General features: G+C 37.9%; 1 protein-coding gene across 1 annotated transcript in view; it reads right to left on the bottom strand.

Annotated features, from left to right (window-relative positions):
- Window positions 1-914: 914 nt before the first annotated feature.
- Window positions 915-15,510, bottom strand: part of DHX40 (DEAH-box helicase 40) — a 38,215-nt gene continuing 23,619 nt past the window's right edge. The window contains exons 13-18 of the mRNA XM_037492321.1: window positions 9,630-9,744; window positions 9,020-9,128; window positions 7,536-7,630; window positions 4,145-4,214; window positions 3,645-3,873; window positions 915-2,182 (exon numbers count right to left, since the gene is read on the bottom strand). Coding sequence (XP_037348218.1) covers window positions 2,043-2,182; window positions 3,645-3,873; window positions 4,145-4,214; window positions 7,536-7,630; window positions 9,020-9,128; window positions 9,630-9,744 — 758 coding nt within the window. The 3' untranslated portion in view covers window positions 915-2,042. The remainder of the gene's footprint in view (window positions 2,183-3,644; window positions 3,874-4,144; window positions 4,215-7,535; window positions 7,631-9,019; window positions 9,129-9,629; window positions 9,745-15,510) is intronic.

Consider the following 15,510-nt stretch of genomic DNA (forward strand, 5'->3'; position numbering starts at 1 on the left):
GCGGACTGACTGAAATACACTGCTGAGGGGAGCAGTGGGCGAAACAGGAGAGGTCTGCTATGCTATTAAGTGGGTTAACTCCCTAGCTGGGGTACAAACTCAGGCCACAGAGGTGACGGAACTGAGACTTAACCCCTAAGTCACCAGGGAAGCCCAATTTACTAATTCTAAGAGTAACTCAACTGAGGAAATAAAACCAACAAACAAGTAACCAAATTATCACTAACAAGGGGTAAATACTATGTACTTCCAGATTTGATGCCTTAGAAAAGAAGATATATACAATATTCCAGTCAAAAATATAAAGCCATGAAGAAACATTAGAGATGCTCAAATTAAGGACATCCTATAACTATCCAACATGTTTCAAAATTTTTAATGTAGTGAAAAAGTCTGGGACATTTTCCCAATTAAAGGAGATTAAACGCATGATCCATGACCGGATTCTGAACATGGGGGAAATGCTGTAAAGGACATTATTGGGACAATTAGTAAAATTTGAATATGGACTACAGGTTTAGAATGTGTGCCTTATAAATATTTTACTGAAATAAAAGAACTTTCATTCCTAGAATTCACATACACTGCACTACATCTAGAAATGCATGATAGTCACCTAAAAAACAAAGGACTAAGTAGCTAATGTGCTGAAATAGTGTACAGAGCTCTGAAGATTAAAATGAACATATTGATAATGTTGGAAATATTCAGAGAAACCATTACCACTCACCTTATTTCAAGAACAAACACATAGATTTGGATCCCTCTGTAATTTTTCAATAAAGGCTTCAAGTTTCTAATATTGAATAACTATTTAGATGCCAAAGGAAGTAACTGTACAAGTTAGTTTATCTAAAAAAATTTAGATTCTTAATTTTTTATAAAAAATATCTAAAAACACACATTATACTGCCTTTTGAGTTTTAATGACACTAATAGCTTTATTTAACAAACACTGAGTGACTACTATGTGCAAAGCACTGTGCTAGGTGCCATGAAAAGATACAAAGATGAAAAACACATAGTCCCTGCCCACAAGGAGCGTATAATCTAGTGGGGGGAGACAGACAAATACACAAATAACTAGAATACATGGCAGTAAACAACAGAGTGGGTAAGTGCTGAGTGTGGCCTGAGTGTGATACTAACTGGCCTCAAGGTTCCAATTTGAAACACTGGTGATAAAAGTGTTGGCTGCTTTGAAAATTCCATCTCAAGATCGGTATAACAGATGTTTAAATGATGATACCCAAGCAGCTGGAGGCAAGAGAGTAGGTGGAGGGGCTGTCTGAAATACTGTCACACCTACATACATGGTGCTGATACAAGTATGTAGGGACAGCTAAAAAAAGAACATATATATAATAATCTGTCCTTTGGTTAATGGCTATAGCTACTGTTTTAAACAATATATTTTCATATAAAAAGGAATTTGTATAACCCCAGAAAAATCAATTTAAGGATTAATATTAATTCAACAAAGAATCTTGCCATAGGCAATTTTCTTATTTACTAATTCTTTTCTCTAAATATCTATAAAGCTCTGTAGCAATTAAATGGTTAGACATCTAAGTATTGCTGAGTAAAAACCTCTTATGTCCAGCCTTCTGAAGGAAATGGTCACATACCTGATAGAATACTATTCTAATAGCAACAAGAAGGCCTTAAAGAGATTTAAGGAAAATAATTTTTAATGCTTCAATGCAAATGGAACACACGTTGACTAAATACAATTCAATGTTCTTTGAAACTATCTCAATGACAGCATTTGATACCAGTTAAGGCCAGCAAAATTGAAGTGAGGAAAATATCATGTGTATTGTCTCTCATTGGTTTCATACCATTACCTAGACTATGGTAACCCAATCGTTTCTTTGAAAATTCCATTTATTAGTACTGAAGAGCTTTGATTTGTTTTTAGCTCACATGCTAATAACAGCTGCTGACTACTTCCTCTTGTTAGTGCTGTCTGACATCAATGGCAAAGTAGAAGCACATTTTCTGGCTGCTTTTCCTACTTCCTGAATTGGAGGGTTCATTGCTTAGCTGGTTTCCTTCAGTGTGTCACTGTGGTCCTGTGACCTCTGCTGCTTTCTCTCAAGGAAACGAGCACGTGCATCTGATATGGATTTGTCATCATTTCTTCTTTGCATTTTCTTTAGAACTTCTTTTGATATTCCATCTGAAAACATTACAAATTCATCCAGTAAAACTTCAATAAATTTAGTAAAATGCAGTACTAGAAATGTTAAGAGAAAGAGATGCCCTGATTTTTTTGTTAAGGGGAAATAAAAGAAAATTGAATTGTGCCCATTCAAAGAAAAGGATGTAGTCTGTTGGATTTTTTTTTTTAAAGATATATTTTTTGATTTACTTATGCATAGAACTGGGGTGTAAGCAAGAGGTGCGGGGTGGTGAGAAGATTCACCAGAGACAGAGCAGAGAGCAGAACAGGCAGATCTACGTAAATACACTGTGAGGGGAGCAGCTGGCGAGACAAGAGAGGTCTGCTGTGCCATGTGAGTTAGCTCCTTGGCCAGGGATCGAACTCATGCCTCAGTGGTTGGCAATGGCTTGATAGCATTGAGACTTTAACCCCTGTGCCACCATGGAGGCCAGGATGTAGTCTATTGTTAAAAAAATAATAGAATGGAGGCCTAAGGAGTCAGAAAAATTGACACTAATTCAAGCATATGGTACAAATTATATACTTCTCCAAGACTTTTCAAAGGCAAATTTCCTCACTGTTCTATTTCTCAGCTTTCACTGTAAAGCTTTTTGTTTGTGAGAGTTAAGAGAATTAAGAATTAAGCTTTCAGGGCCTCCCCTGTGGCGCAGTGGTTGAGCGCTGGGTTGCGAAGCTGCCTGCGGCCTCTGCGGCGCCGGTTCGATCCCCGGCTGCTCCCCGGCCACCGGAGGAGGGTCCCACATGGCGCACAGACCTCTCCTGCCGCCCGCTGCTCCCCTCAGCAGTGTACTTTGGTCCTTCTGTCTGCTCTGCTCCCCGCTCTGGCTCTGGTGAATTCTCTCGCCCTCCCACGCTTCTGACTGTACCCAGTGCATGTATAAACAAAACAAACAAATAAATAAATAAAACATGCCTCTAGAAAAATTAAAAAAAAAAAAAAAAAAGAATTAAGCTTTCAGTCCTAGTTACCACAATTATTTAAGCCTCCCAAGTAGGGACCTAACATTTCATGGAAGCAGTACGGCATAAAGGCTGAGACTATAGGCTCGAGAGCCAGCCTCCTTAGCTTTAAAATGCAGATGCATGTAGATGCTGTGGGATTTTTGCAAATTATTATATATTGCTATTTCCTCATCTATAAGATGAGGTTATGTACTTACTTCACAGGGTTATTGTGAAAATTCAATAAGGTAATAAGGCAAGTGGTTAGCACATGATGAAAGTTCAATATATAATATATAATATTGTCATTAACAATGCTTTTGGACAGAGGGGTTAGGGAAAACATAATTAATTAGAAAAAAAGAAGGAAGTCAAAATTACGCTGAGACTCATGACAACTATGCTTTCTGAGGAGTCAGAATCTAAGCCCTGTATCAATATTTCTGTAATTACATGAGAATTTGGACATTCATGCTCCCTAGACTTACATCAGTAGAAGATGTGATTCACTCACCCTTTAGATGCTTTACATTTTCCTTATTTGTCCATCTCCTCCTTGCATCTTCTCTCATTTCACGTCGGGCCACACTGCTCAAATCATGTGCATTAAATTCATGCAACTTGGGTAACAAGTCTCTCACCCATTCATAACGAATTGGACACACTATTCTTGCGTAGACTTTGGTGGTAACTAATACTTCATGAAAAATGATCCATTCAAGTTTGGTTTCCTGTTCATGAAGCTATACAAAACAACTCATTTAAGGATGGAAACTCAAAAATAAACATTATTCCACATTAGATCAACCAAATAATAATAGCCAAATTCCTGTGAATGAATTCCCATAATCTTTAATCAAACAAGGAAGCATGGACCATCTGATACCCTTTAAAGCTTTAATATAGATATATACTTTAAGCTTAACCTCAAGGTGAAAAGTAGAAGAAATGTGTATATTATTTATTCCTACACCTCTACAAATGTCTTCCTTTTATTAAAAATAAGGTACTTACTGCTGAGGAAGGATGAATGTGAACTGGGCTCCCACGCCCATCCATTGTGCAAAATGTTCTCCCAACAGATCTAAAAACCAAAAAACCAAAGGATAAAGACAAGAAAAGTAAAACAATGAAATAAGTAGAGCATTAAATCTAACCATGAACAATTACAATGGGAATTATATGTCCTACCACAAAGACTACTATCAGCAGAGGTTTAAATTTATTTAGCAGTCCTAACTTCTCTACCAATTTATCTTAAACTAGTGATACAAGTTAGATAGTCATTTTAGTTAAGTATAAGCATCTGGTCAATAAGGAGTAATATCAGCAATAATACTGTATTTATGTTTTCAGTTTCCAAAATACTTTCATAATAAAACCTCAAACAACTTATGAGTTCCAAATAATAATAGTAATAATAAAAAATTAGCAAGCCTTCTCAAGGTCACAGAGCTAATGCATGGTGAAACCAAATTCCAAACACAGTGCTCTGACTTCAATACAGAGTCTTTATATTATGCCTTGCTGTATCTCTTTTTAGAGCTTTAATTGATTTTTCCTTTTCTAAAATATGCCAATTAGAATATTTCAATCTATATTTTTCTAATTCATGTTCTTAGTTAAAATTCTTGTCTTTTCTACACTTCCTTTTACAAATGTTATCCCCAAAATCTGTCAAAATAAAAGCTTTTGTTCAATTACAATTGATTTCCTATAGTGCTTTATATATATATATATCTGTGTGTATTTATACATATATATGTTTGTGTATGTATTCCTATTACAGCCCATGTAAGGCTAGATTATAATTATTTTTTATATATCTATATTCACCACTAGACTTATATATCATAAAAAATGAAGTCAAGACTAACACATTATTCCACTTTTTTTATCTTCAGTATCTGTTCAGTATTTAGTACATGGCAAGACATGTTACCTTATTTTTAATATTCTGAAACCATCTCACCTACACAGAAAAGTAAGTAGTACAAAAGTCTCTTTGAACCATAAGAGTTAAGCTGCCCACCTTTATGACCCATAATCCCTAAATGCTAAAGTGTACATTTCTAAAATTAAGACCATTGGCATTTTACTCATAACCATGATACAACCACAAAACCAGGGAATTAATACTAGTTCATTATTAACATCTGATTGTCAGACTCCACTGAAATTTTACCAATGTCCTGATAATATTCTTTATAGCAAAAGGATCCCCTTCAGAATCAGGCATTGCCTTTAATTTCCATGTCCCCTTCATCTCCTACATTCTGGAATACTTCCCCAGTCGTTCTCTGCCCTTCATGATCTTGACACCTTTAAAGTTTATAAGGATAGTTATTTTGTAGTGTGCCCCTCAATCTGAGTTTGTTTCAGGATGTTTAGATTCAGATTATGCATCTTTGGCAAGAATATCACAGAATGATGCTGTGTTTTTCTAATTTTTCTAATCAGAAAGAACATAATTTCAATTTATTTCATTACTAATGATGTTCATGTTGATTACTTCGTTTAGGTGGCACCTCCCTGACTTCTCCACTGTAAAGTTACTTTTTCCCATTTTGTTAACAAGAATTTTGTAGAGAGGTGTTGAACTATGTAAATGATTACACATCATAATTATCATATAACAATTATATCATAAAACCTTTAATTTACTTATTCATTAATTGATATGATTTTAGACTCGATTTCACATTTTGCTCAGTGGGTTATATTTCTTTACTATCATCACTTATTTTGATTCTCAAAATGTTCCATATTTGATAATATTTGATCAAATCTCAGATTTAGGGTATCTGTGCATACAAATATTTATACACATACAAACACATCTATTTTCACTCTGTTTAAAATCTTTTTTTTTTTTTAAAGATTTTATTTATTTATTTATTTATTTATTTATTTATTTATTTATTTATTTATTTATTTATTTATACATACAAGCACTGGGTACAGCCAGAAGCGCGGGAGGGTGAGAGAATTCACCAGAGCCAGAGCGGGGAGCAGAACAGGCAGAAAGACCGAAGTACAATGCTGAGGGGAGCAGTGGGCGGCAGGAGAGGTCTGCGCGCCATGTGGGACCCTCCTCCTGTGGCCGGTGAGCAGCCGGGGATCGAACCGGCGCGTGCAGCTTCGCAGCCCAGCGCTCAACAGCTGCGCCACCTGGGAGGCCCTCTGTTTAAAATCTTATAAGCAAGACCCACAAGGATCTACGTACCATCCATTTAGCTATATTAAAAAACACAAATTCACAATGATACACTGAAATCACAATCATATACCACAGGGATCATTATTATTTTCTATTTTTTTTTTTAAAGATTTATTTATTGGGCCTCCCCTGGTGGCACAGGCGGCTGAGCACAGTACTGTGAAGCTGTCCGCAGCCTCTGCAGCACAGGTTTGATCCCAGCTGGCCGGTGAGAATCCCACATGGTGCAGCAGACCTCTCCTGTCTCGCCCGCTGCTCCCCCAAGCAGTGTATTTCGGTCAGTCTGCCTGTTCTGCTCCCCACTCTGTCTCTGGTGAATCCTCTCACCCTCGCACATCTGGCCTGTACCCCAGTTCTTGTATGCATGCATAAATAAATCTTTAAAAATAAATAAAAGTTTTTAAAAAAGATTTAATTATTTATGCATACATACAAGAACCGGGGTACAGGCCAGAGGTTGGGGGGTGAGAAGATTCACCAGAGACAGAGTGGGGAGCAGAACAGGCAGACTGACCAAAATACACTGCTGCAGAGAGGTTTGCTGTGCCATGTGGGTAGCTCCCTGGCCAGCCGGGGATCGAACTCGTGTTGCAGAGGCTGCGGATACCTTCATAGTGCAGTGCTTAACCCCTTGCGCCACCAGGGAGGACCTTATTTTTTGTCTTTCAATATTTCTTATTCCCTTCACCATCATCCTTAATATATTTAATTATGTGATCAATTCTTACATATCTAACAAATCTTCCATAACCACTACTGTTACTATCCTTGCCTACAAAGATGCCTTCTTCACTGACCATTCAGGTTCTTTTGTCAACACCCGATAGCGTGTCTTTTGACACGCTACACCAAGCTACCTATCCTCAATTTTTTTTTTTTTTTATTTCACACTCCACTCAGGGTCACCCCTATGCAGGAAAACCTTCATCACTCAGCTTAAACACTGATACTCCATGCGGGACAGCCAGCCTGCATAGATTTCCCTCCGAGACAACCTGAGCTTTAATATTCCACACTCTTGAGTCAATATGCTCTCCCTACAGAAGCGACAATTATGAAAAGGGTCATTTTAACTGGTCATGATTATCAGAGTTTAACCTGATAATTTATAATTCTACAATTCTTAATATTAAATAGGTTAATAATGTAATCAAATTATCCATCTCTCAAGATCATATTGCTTACCTTCGAGCTACATTTTTGAAATAGCCCGCACAAAGACACCTTCTCAGTACTTCATGTTTAGGTCCTTCAAAGGTCTCTCTTGGGAAATCACTTTGCTGTGGAGAGAATTTATTTAAAGTGGTATATCTCACAGAACAATTTGATTTAATCTTTTATTTTCAAAACTCCACATTTCTAAAAACTTCCATTTCTGACCAATAGCATGAGAGGGGCCAGATTTACCCTTCTGTCCAAAAAGCGAACAAAATATATGAAATAATGACTTCCAAAACACTTAATATCAAGAAATAAAATTGTGATCTCTGATGAGTAAATGAAGTAAGAAATAAATGAAGTGAGTTGAACACCTGCCTCAGCTTAATCAACCTTGAGAAATTCCAGACCGAAGCACAAGGGAAGGAAAAATCCAAGTATAAGTCACAGACTTTCCTGAGTTAAAGAAACAGATCTGAAAGTCCCAGAAGATCAAGGTGGCTAGAGTTCACCAGTCAGAGTTCAGGAGAGAAGAGAATTTCAGAGATCTACAGAAGATCCTCTTCAAGTGTTCTGCTAATTACTGATATCATGCAAATGTGAGGAAACTACTCAAAATCAGGAAAAGAACCTCTGGAAAAGGTAAGAGAAAATAAGTGCTTGGTACTCACAAAGGGTTAGGAATTGTGCCTGTTCCTATAAGGCATGCTAGAATATCTCATAATATACATGGCTTTGCAGAGAACTCAGAAGAGTCTTGCCTCCGTGATGGAGAATAAGTAGTCCTAAACTGAACACAGCTTTGATATAGTCTAGTAAATCTTACAAGCCAGACCCAAGGATCAAGCAGTTTCCCAATTAACTGAGATACGAAAATATCCAGCACCCAGCAAGGTGAAATTCACATTTGGCATCCATTCAAAAATAATCAGGCATGCAAAGAAGCAAGAAAATACAATCCACAGGGACAAAATTCAATTATAATTAACTAAGAACTGACACAGATGTTAATTATATATATATCCATAATTATTCATGAATTATAATTGGATTATATATGTTCGAAAAGTTAAGTGAAGATACAGAAAATTGAAAAAAAAAAAGACTCAAATCCAACAACTGGGGGAGGCTCATCCTGGGAGATACAATGATGATGGATACGAAAGAGTATGTGGAATTTAGGAGGTGACAGATTTGTTACCTTGATCATGATGATGGTTTCACAGGTAAAAATAGATGTCAAAACCCACCAATTGTACACTTCAAATATTTGCAGTGTATTGTATGTCAATTACATCAGTAAAGCTATTTCTAAAAAATCCCCAATTATGCAGGAAAAAAGTTCTTTTACTACCACTAGGAATCTTTCATAGGTTCAAGATAGCTATACACAGTAGCAAGTAGAAAAGTGCTGTAGAGTAGAACAGGTGGAAAAAGTAATTGTACATCAATGAAAATTCAATATGAAATGTTAAAATGTTACTCAAGAAGAAAACCATAAAATCCATCACCTGTTTAAGCTTCCTGATTAGTTCTCGAAGTTGAGCTTCCACACGAAATGCAGAAAACAAGCACCTCCAATGAATCCAATGTTTTTGGCACCATGAAGCTGGAGCTCCACTGCAAAACAAAAACACTAGTATCTAAAAAATATCTTTTCTGAGAGAGTCTAACATTCTCATTTCTATTACAAAACTAGAAACGCGTAACTGTTAGCTCTTAAATAAGTTCAATTAATGAAAAATTACTTTTAAGAAATTTAAAAAGAACAATGTAGGAGCCTGAGTAAATTTAAAAGAATTTGTAAATACTACATACATTTATATATACACACACACACACACTCTTAAACAACTGTCCAATCATTTTCTACTCTAAGCTACCTATATAAAACCAAAATTCTACAAGGTCATTTTCAGGAAAATGTTCTGGGAGAGAACAAAGATAACTAATATAATAAATGCCTACTAAATCACCTGACATATACAAATCTCACTAATGTTCACAAAAACACCTTGTCGTTATCATCCCCACTGAATCTTACTATCTAAAGTCACATAATCATAATTTGAGCCATATTTCAAACAGACACTTTCTAGTACGTAAGACTATCTCGCATACCTTGATTTGCATTGTTCAAAGATGACAGCTAAAGTTGCAAAGTCATTAAATCCTCCAGCTTTAGCTGCCAATTCTCTATGTCTTAGTTCTGCTTCCTTCTGATACTCTGGATCAACTGAAATGACAAATGGAGAAGTAATTTAATTCTACTTTACATCAAGTACCTACCTACATTTACCGTTTATTCCAGCCTATTAAAGTCTGTCTCATTCTCTGTGGTGAAATAAGGTGGAACCATATTAACTTCTGGGGGAGAGGGGATATTAATTATCTCCACAACTCTTTTTTATTTAACCATACTTCAGAATTTATTAGAATTGCAACACAATTTTTCACAGTTCATATGCCTTTAAAAAATTATTTGGATTTTCACAGTTTCTTATTACAAGCTTTTTATGCTCACAGTAAAAATAAAAATTATGTAATAAAAGTTCAGTATTACCCACTTTGTCACATTACTCATAATCAGGCTAAAAAGTGTTAAAATTTTCTATGTGTGTCTGTATGTATGTACATATGTATATGGTGTGTCATTTTTACATGTTCTGAAACTTTATTTATTTAAACCAGTTCCATGTCAGTACATACAGAATTATTCTCAGAAATAGATGCACTGTATTCCCCAAGGGATATAAGGAACATAAAACAATTTAACCAGTCCCTATTTATCCAATTTGTAATTATGAGCAATTAGACAGGATGCCCTGTATGCAGAGCCAAACTACTATTTTTTTTTTAAATTAAATATCATGTACAGGGCCTCCCTGGTGGTGCAAGGGGTTAAGCACCACACTATGAAGCAATCCGCAGCCTCTGCAGCACGAGTTTGATCCCCTGCCGGCCAGGGAGCAACCCACATGGCGAAGCAGACCACTCCTGTCTTGCCCACTGCTCCCCTCAGCAGTGTATTTCAGTCAGTCTGCCTGTTCTGCTCCCTATTCTGTCTCTGGTGAATCCTCTCACCCCCCTGAATCTCTGGCCTGCACCCCAGCTCTCGCATGCATAAATAAAGAAATCTTTAAAATAAATAAATAAATATCAAGTATAACCTGCATACATAAAACCACACAGGACTAAGTGTGTAAATCAATGAATGCTCACATACATAACATATCAAAGTACCCAACACCCAGGTCAACAAAAAGTCTATGTGTATGGACACACACACACACACAACCAGCATCACAGCATCTCTACTTCCAATTACTACCCATTCCCCTCCATAAGAACAACTATACCCTGGCTTCTAACTCCAGAGCAGTTTTTGCCTTATCTCTAAATTTTGTACAGATGGAATCATACAGTGTCTGGTTTCATTTGCCCAACATTGTTTTTGAGATTTCTCTGTTACTGACTTTCACCTGACTGATGGGCTTGTTTCTCTGCCCAAGTTCATCAAGTACCATTTCACCCAACTTAAAATTTCAGAGTCCTAAGATTTTCAAAACTTCCTACCTATTTCAAAGCTTCCTTTCAAAGCAACTACTATTCCTTTAATAAACACTTGAGCGCTAGATACAACAGATGCACCATGTTCCCCGATTCCAGGGGACAGCACTTACATATACCACATTGTGACTCAAAGTGGCAGCTCCTGGTATTAGGAAAAAGTGATCTGTTAATGAAAACACTCATGAAGGTAAAAAGTCTTCCATTCCAGGCTTTACACAGCTTCCACCTATGTTACCTAGGTAACAACTGAAGGAAGCAGATAGAGGCAAAAGATGAATGATTTATACAAAGGAAACTATTAAGGTGAAGATACAATGCCCATCTCTTGAACACTCAAGGATACTGATTTTTAAGCCCAGACATCTAATTTCAAATGACTAATCACTACTGTTCAATGGTATTGGGCTAAAAGTAAACCTGTACAGGAGTACCCATCCTGGCTCCCAACACTAGGAGACAAATCTACCTATTAGCTAGGAACTTCTGGATCCCTGAATTGTGTTCTCTGTTTTAGAAATAAAGAGTTCCAGATGCCTCAATCCCCTAGGCCAGGAAGCTTTAGAGAAGCTTCTTACTATAGTTTAGTTTTTCCTTTCTCTGCCTCCAGTTAAACCTAGAAATCTTCAATTTGGCTGTAATACCTACTATAATTATTTATACTGGTGGCTTACCATCTCCTATTAAAATGTCAGAAGAACTAGGTGGATTACAATTTTATTTTATTTTTTTTAAAGACCTATTTATTTATGCATATAGGAACTGGGGTATAGGCCAGAGGTGTGGGGTATGAGAGGATTCACCAGAGACAGAGTGGGGAGCAGAACAGGCATATTGACTGAAATACACTGCTGAGGGGAGCAGCAGGCAAGACAGGAGAGGTCTGCTGCACCATGTAGGTCACCTCCCTGGCTGGGGATGGAACTTGTGCTGCAACAGTTGCAAACAGCTTTATAGTGCTGATGCTAAACACCTTGCACCATTAGGGAGGTTCAGGCCATATTTTCTGAAGATTAACTCTGCATGGTTAGTGTTAGATATCTGTTACAGAGAGTGCTTACCAGCTCACACTTTTTAAAATGTAGAGAGCACACTGGTTTTCTTGCTGTCCTTCCCATGCTGCTACCTTCTCTCTTTGTCTCTCTCCCATTATATTGAAAGTCAGCAGAAAAGACAGAACATAATTGTGCTTCTTTTCTCTACTTCTTCCCTTAAAAATAAACCTAATTAGGGCCTCCCCGTTGGCGCAGTGGTTGAGCGCTGGGTTGCGAAGCTGCCCGCGGCCTCTGCAGCGCCGGTTCGATCCCCGGCTGCTCCCCGGCCACCAGAGGAGGGTCCCACATGGCGCGCAGACCTCTCCTGCCGCCCGCTGCTCCCCTCAGCAGTGTACTTCGGTCCCTCTGCCTGCTCTGCTCCCCGCTCTGGCTCGGTGAATTCTCTCACCCTCCCGCGCTTCTGACTGTACCCAGTGCATGTATAAACAAAACAAACAAACAAACAAATAAATAAATAAAACATGCCTCTATTAAAAAAAAATAAGAGTTTAAAAAAAAAAAAATAAAATAAACCTAATTAACTGAAATTGAAACTGGCAGAAGTCCCACAGTAAATTCAGAGTATGTACGGGAAAGTCTAAAATTGTATCACAGTGTCTATAATCTCAGCAAGTTTATACTCTGACTAAACAGTTTGATTATACATCTTTAATTTTTTTTCCAGTAGATTTCTCATTGTCATTATTATCTTTTCCTGGATGAGATTCTATCATCAGTTTTAACTCATGCAAATAGTTAAAACTATTGAGACAATAGGGGCCTCCCAGGTGGCACAGGAATTTGAGCGCAGTGCTGTAGAGCTGTCCACAGTGGTCCGATCCCAGCCAGCCAGGGAGATACCCACATGGTGTGGCAGACCTCTCCTGTCACCCGCTGCCCGCCTCAGCAGTGTATTTCGGTCAGTCTGCCTGTTCTATTCCCCGCTCTGTCTCTGGTGAATCCTCTCACCCTTGCGCACATCTGGCCTGTACCCCAGTTCTTGTATAAATAAATAAATCTTAAGAAAAAAAGAAAACAGAATAGCAAAGACTCCAAGCAAGGCCGTATCAGCTGAACTTCTCTTTTTGGGATGGTAGCTCAATATCTATCTTTATAGTATCAATTAGAAAACAAAACTATTGGGCCTCCCTGGTGGTGCAAGGAGTTAAGACACAACCTATGAAGCTGCCTGCATCCACTGCAGCACGAGTTCTGGCCAGCCAGGGAGCTACTCACATGGCGCAGCAGACCTCTCCTGACTTGCCTGCTGCTCACCTCAGCAGTGTACGTTAGTCAATCTGCCTGTTCTGTTCCCCACTCTGTCTCTGGTGAATCCTCTCACCCCCCCTGCATCTCTGGCCTGTACCCCAGTTCTTGTATGCATAAATAAATAAATCTTAAAAAAAAAAAACTATTATAAAGAAAGAGTTCAATAACAGTAATACTAGTGCTCAAAACTGAAGCAGAGGAATGAGGCTAATAGATGTGATATACACATAAAATACCCTTTATTTCTAAATATATCAGTTAAAATATTTAAAATAGAAATTTTAGAACCAACCCGATGATTTTATTTAAATTTGGTCCATTTTAAGGCAATGTTCTTTTTTTTTTTAAGCTTTATTTATTTTTATACAAGAGCTGGGGTACAGGCCAGAGGTGCAGGAGGGTGAGAGGATTCACCAGAGGAGACAGGAGAGGTCTGCTGCGCCGCGGGAGTCTCGCCGGATGGCCGGGATTGAACCCGCGCTGCAGAGGCTGCGGACAGCTTCACAGCGTTGTGCTCAGTGCTGAGCCACTGGGAAGGCCCGGCAATGTTCTTTATTACTTGAACAATATTTAAGAGCCCCCATCACTCTCTGACTTGTAAAACAGATAATCTATGCTAGCATATAAGCTTTGGAAACAGCCCAAATGCCCAAAAATAGATGATTGGATCAAGAAGATGTGGTACATATATACCATGGAATATTACTCAGCATTCAAAAAAGATAAACACACGCAATTTGCAGCGACATGGATGGCACTGGAAGAGATCATGCTCAGCGAAATAAGCCAGAAAGAAAAAGAAAAATACCGGATGGTCTCACTCATAGCAGGAATCTAGAAAACTTAAATAAGGGACCAGGAAAATGAAAAACTATAAGAAAGTGAAAATCAAAATCAACAAAAATCTATGAACCAGAGACACTTTTGGGGGGGGTGGGTGGTGGGAGGGGAGGGATTGGGGTCAAAATGGTGGGGTTGCAATTGTATGGGGAATATAAAAATAAAATTTATTATTAAAAAAAAGAAAAAAAAATTAATGTATTAAAAAAAAATCTATGCTAGCATATATATTGTGTACAGTTTACTACCTTAAGAGATTACTGAAGTGTTGATAGACTCATTATGTTTAAATCTTTATTCAATAATGTATCAGAGAATACTAGCCAGTTTTACCAATTAGTATATAATAAACTAAATTAGTTGCTGTATAATGACTAAGACCCAAGTCAGAAAAGACTGTATAACATATGAAGTTTATGTATATACTCAGAAGACAAACAGGGTGTAACAAGATCTCAGCAAATGATATGTTCAAAAACTAGTGCTGTACTTGTAGCAACTTTCAAGTTCTCAACAGAGGTTTAAAAATTTAAGCCTATGACTGCTAAGTGAAACAAGTCAGAAGAAGAAAGACAACACCGGATGATCTTATTCATGTGGAATACAGAGAAACAAAAAAAAAGGAACTAATAAAACCAAACTAAAACAAATCCTAGAAATATGACTACAGAGTTGAAGTTTCTAGAGAAGGAGGAAGGGTGGGATGAGAACAAAGACAGGAGGGGGCTGAGTATTCTGTGGTGAAAGACTATAGGTGATTTGGTGGTGGGTACTGGTGTGATGACATGCATCTTGGGAGGTGTGAAGCTAGCCCCTGAATCATATACAGTGTTGTATCACTGTTAACTCAATTAAAATAAATAAATAAATGAATGAAATAAAAATTAAGCCTATGTCATTATTATACAACAACAGCATCTGAAAAATATGAAAAAGAAACTGATTACAGTTGTTTACTCTAGGACTTGGCTCAGGGGGCATGTTTAAGAAAAGGAATCTTGGGCCTCCCCTGGTGGCACAGGAGTTGAGCGCTGGGCTGCGAAGCTGCCCGCAGCCTCTGCAGCACCGGTTCAATCCCCGGCCACCCGAGAGGGTCCCACATGGCTCGCAGACCTCTCCTGCTGTGCCCGCTGCTCCCCTCAGCAGTGTATTTCGTCAGTCTGCCTGTTCTGCTCCCAGCTCTGGCTCTGGTGAATTCTCTCACCCTCCCACGCTTCTGACTCTACCTAGGGCTTGTATAAATAAATAAATCTTAAAAAAAAAAAAAAAAGAAAAGAAAAGAAAAGGAA

Source organism: Talpa occidentalis, unplaced genomic scaffold (genome assembly GCF_014898055.3).
Source record: "Talpa occidentalis isolate TD23 unplaced genomic scaffold, MPIMG_talOcc4v2.1 talOcc4.7, whole genome shotgun sequence".
NCBI lineage: Eukaryota > Metazoa > Chordata > Mammalia > Eulipotyphla > Talpidae > Talpa > Talpa occidentalis.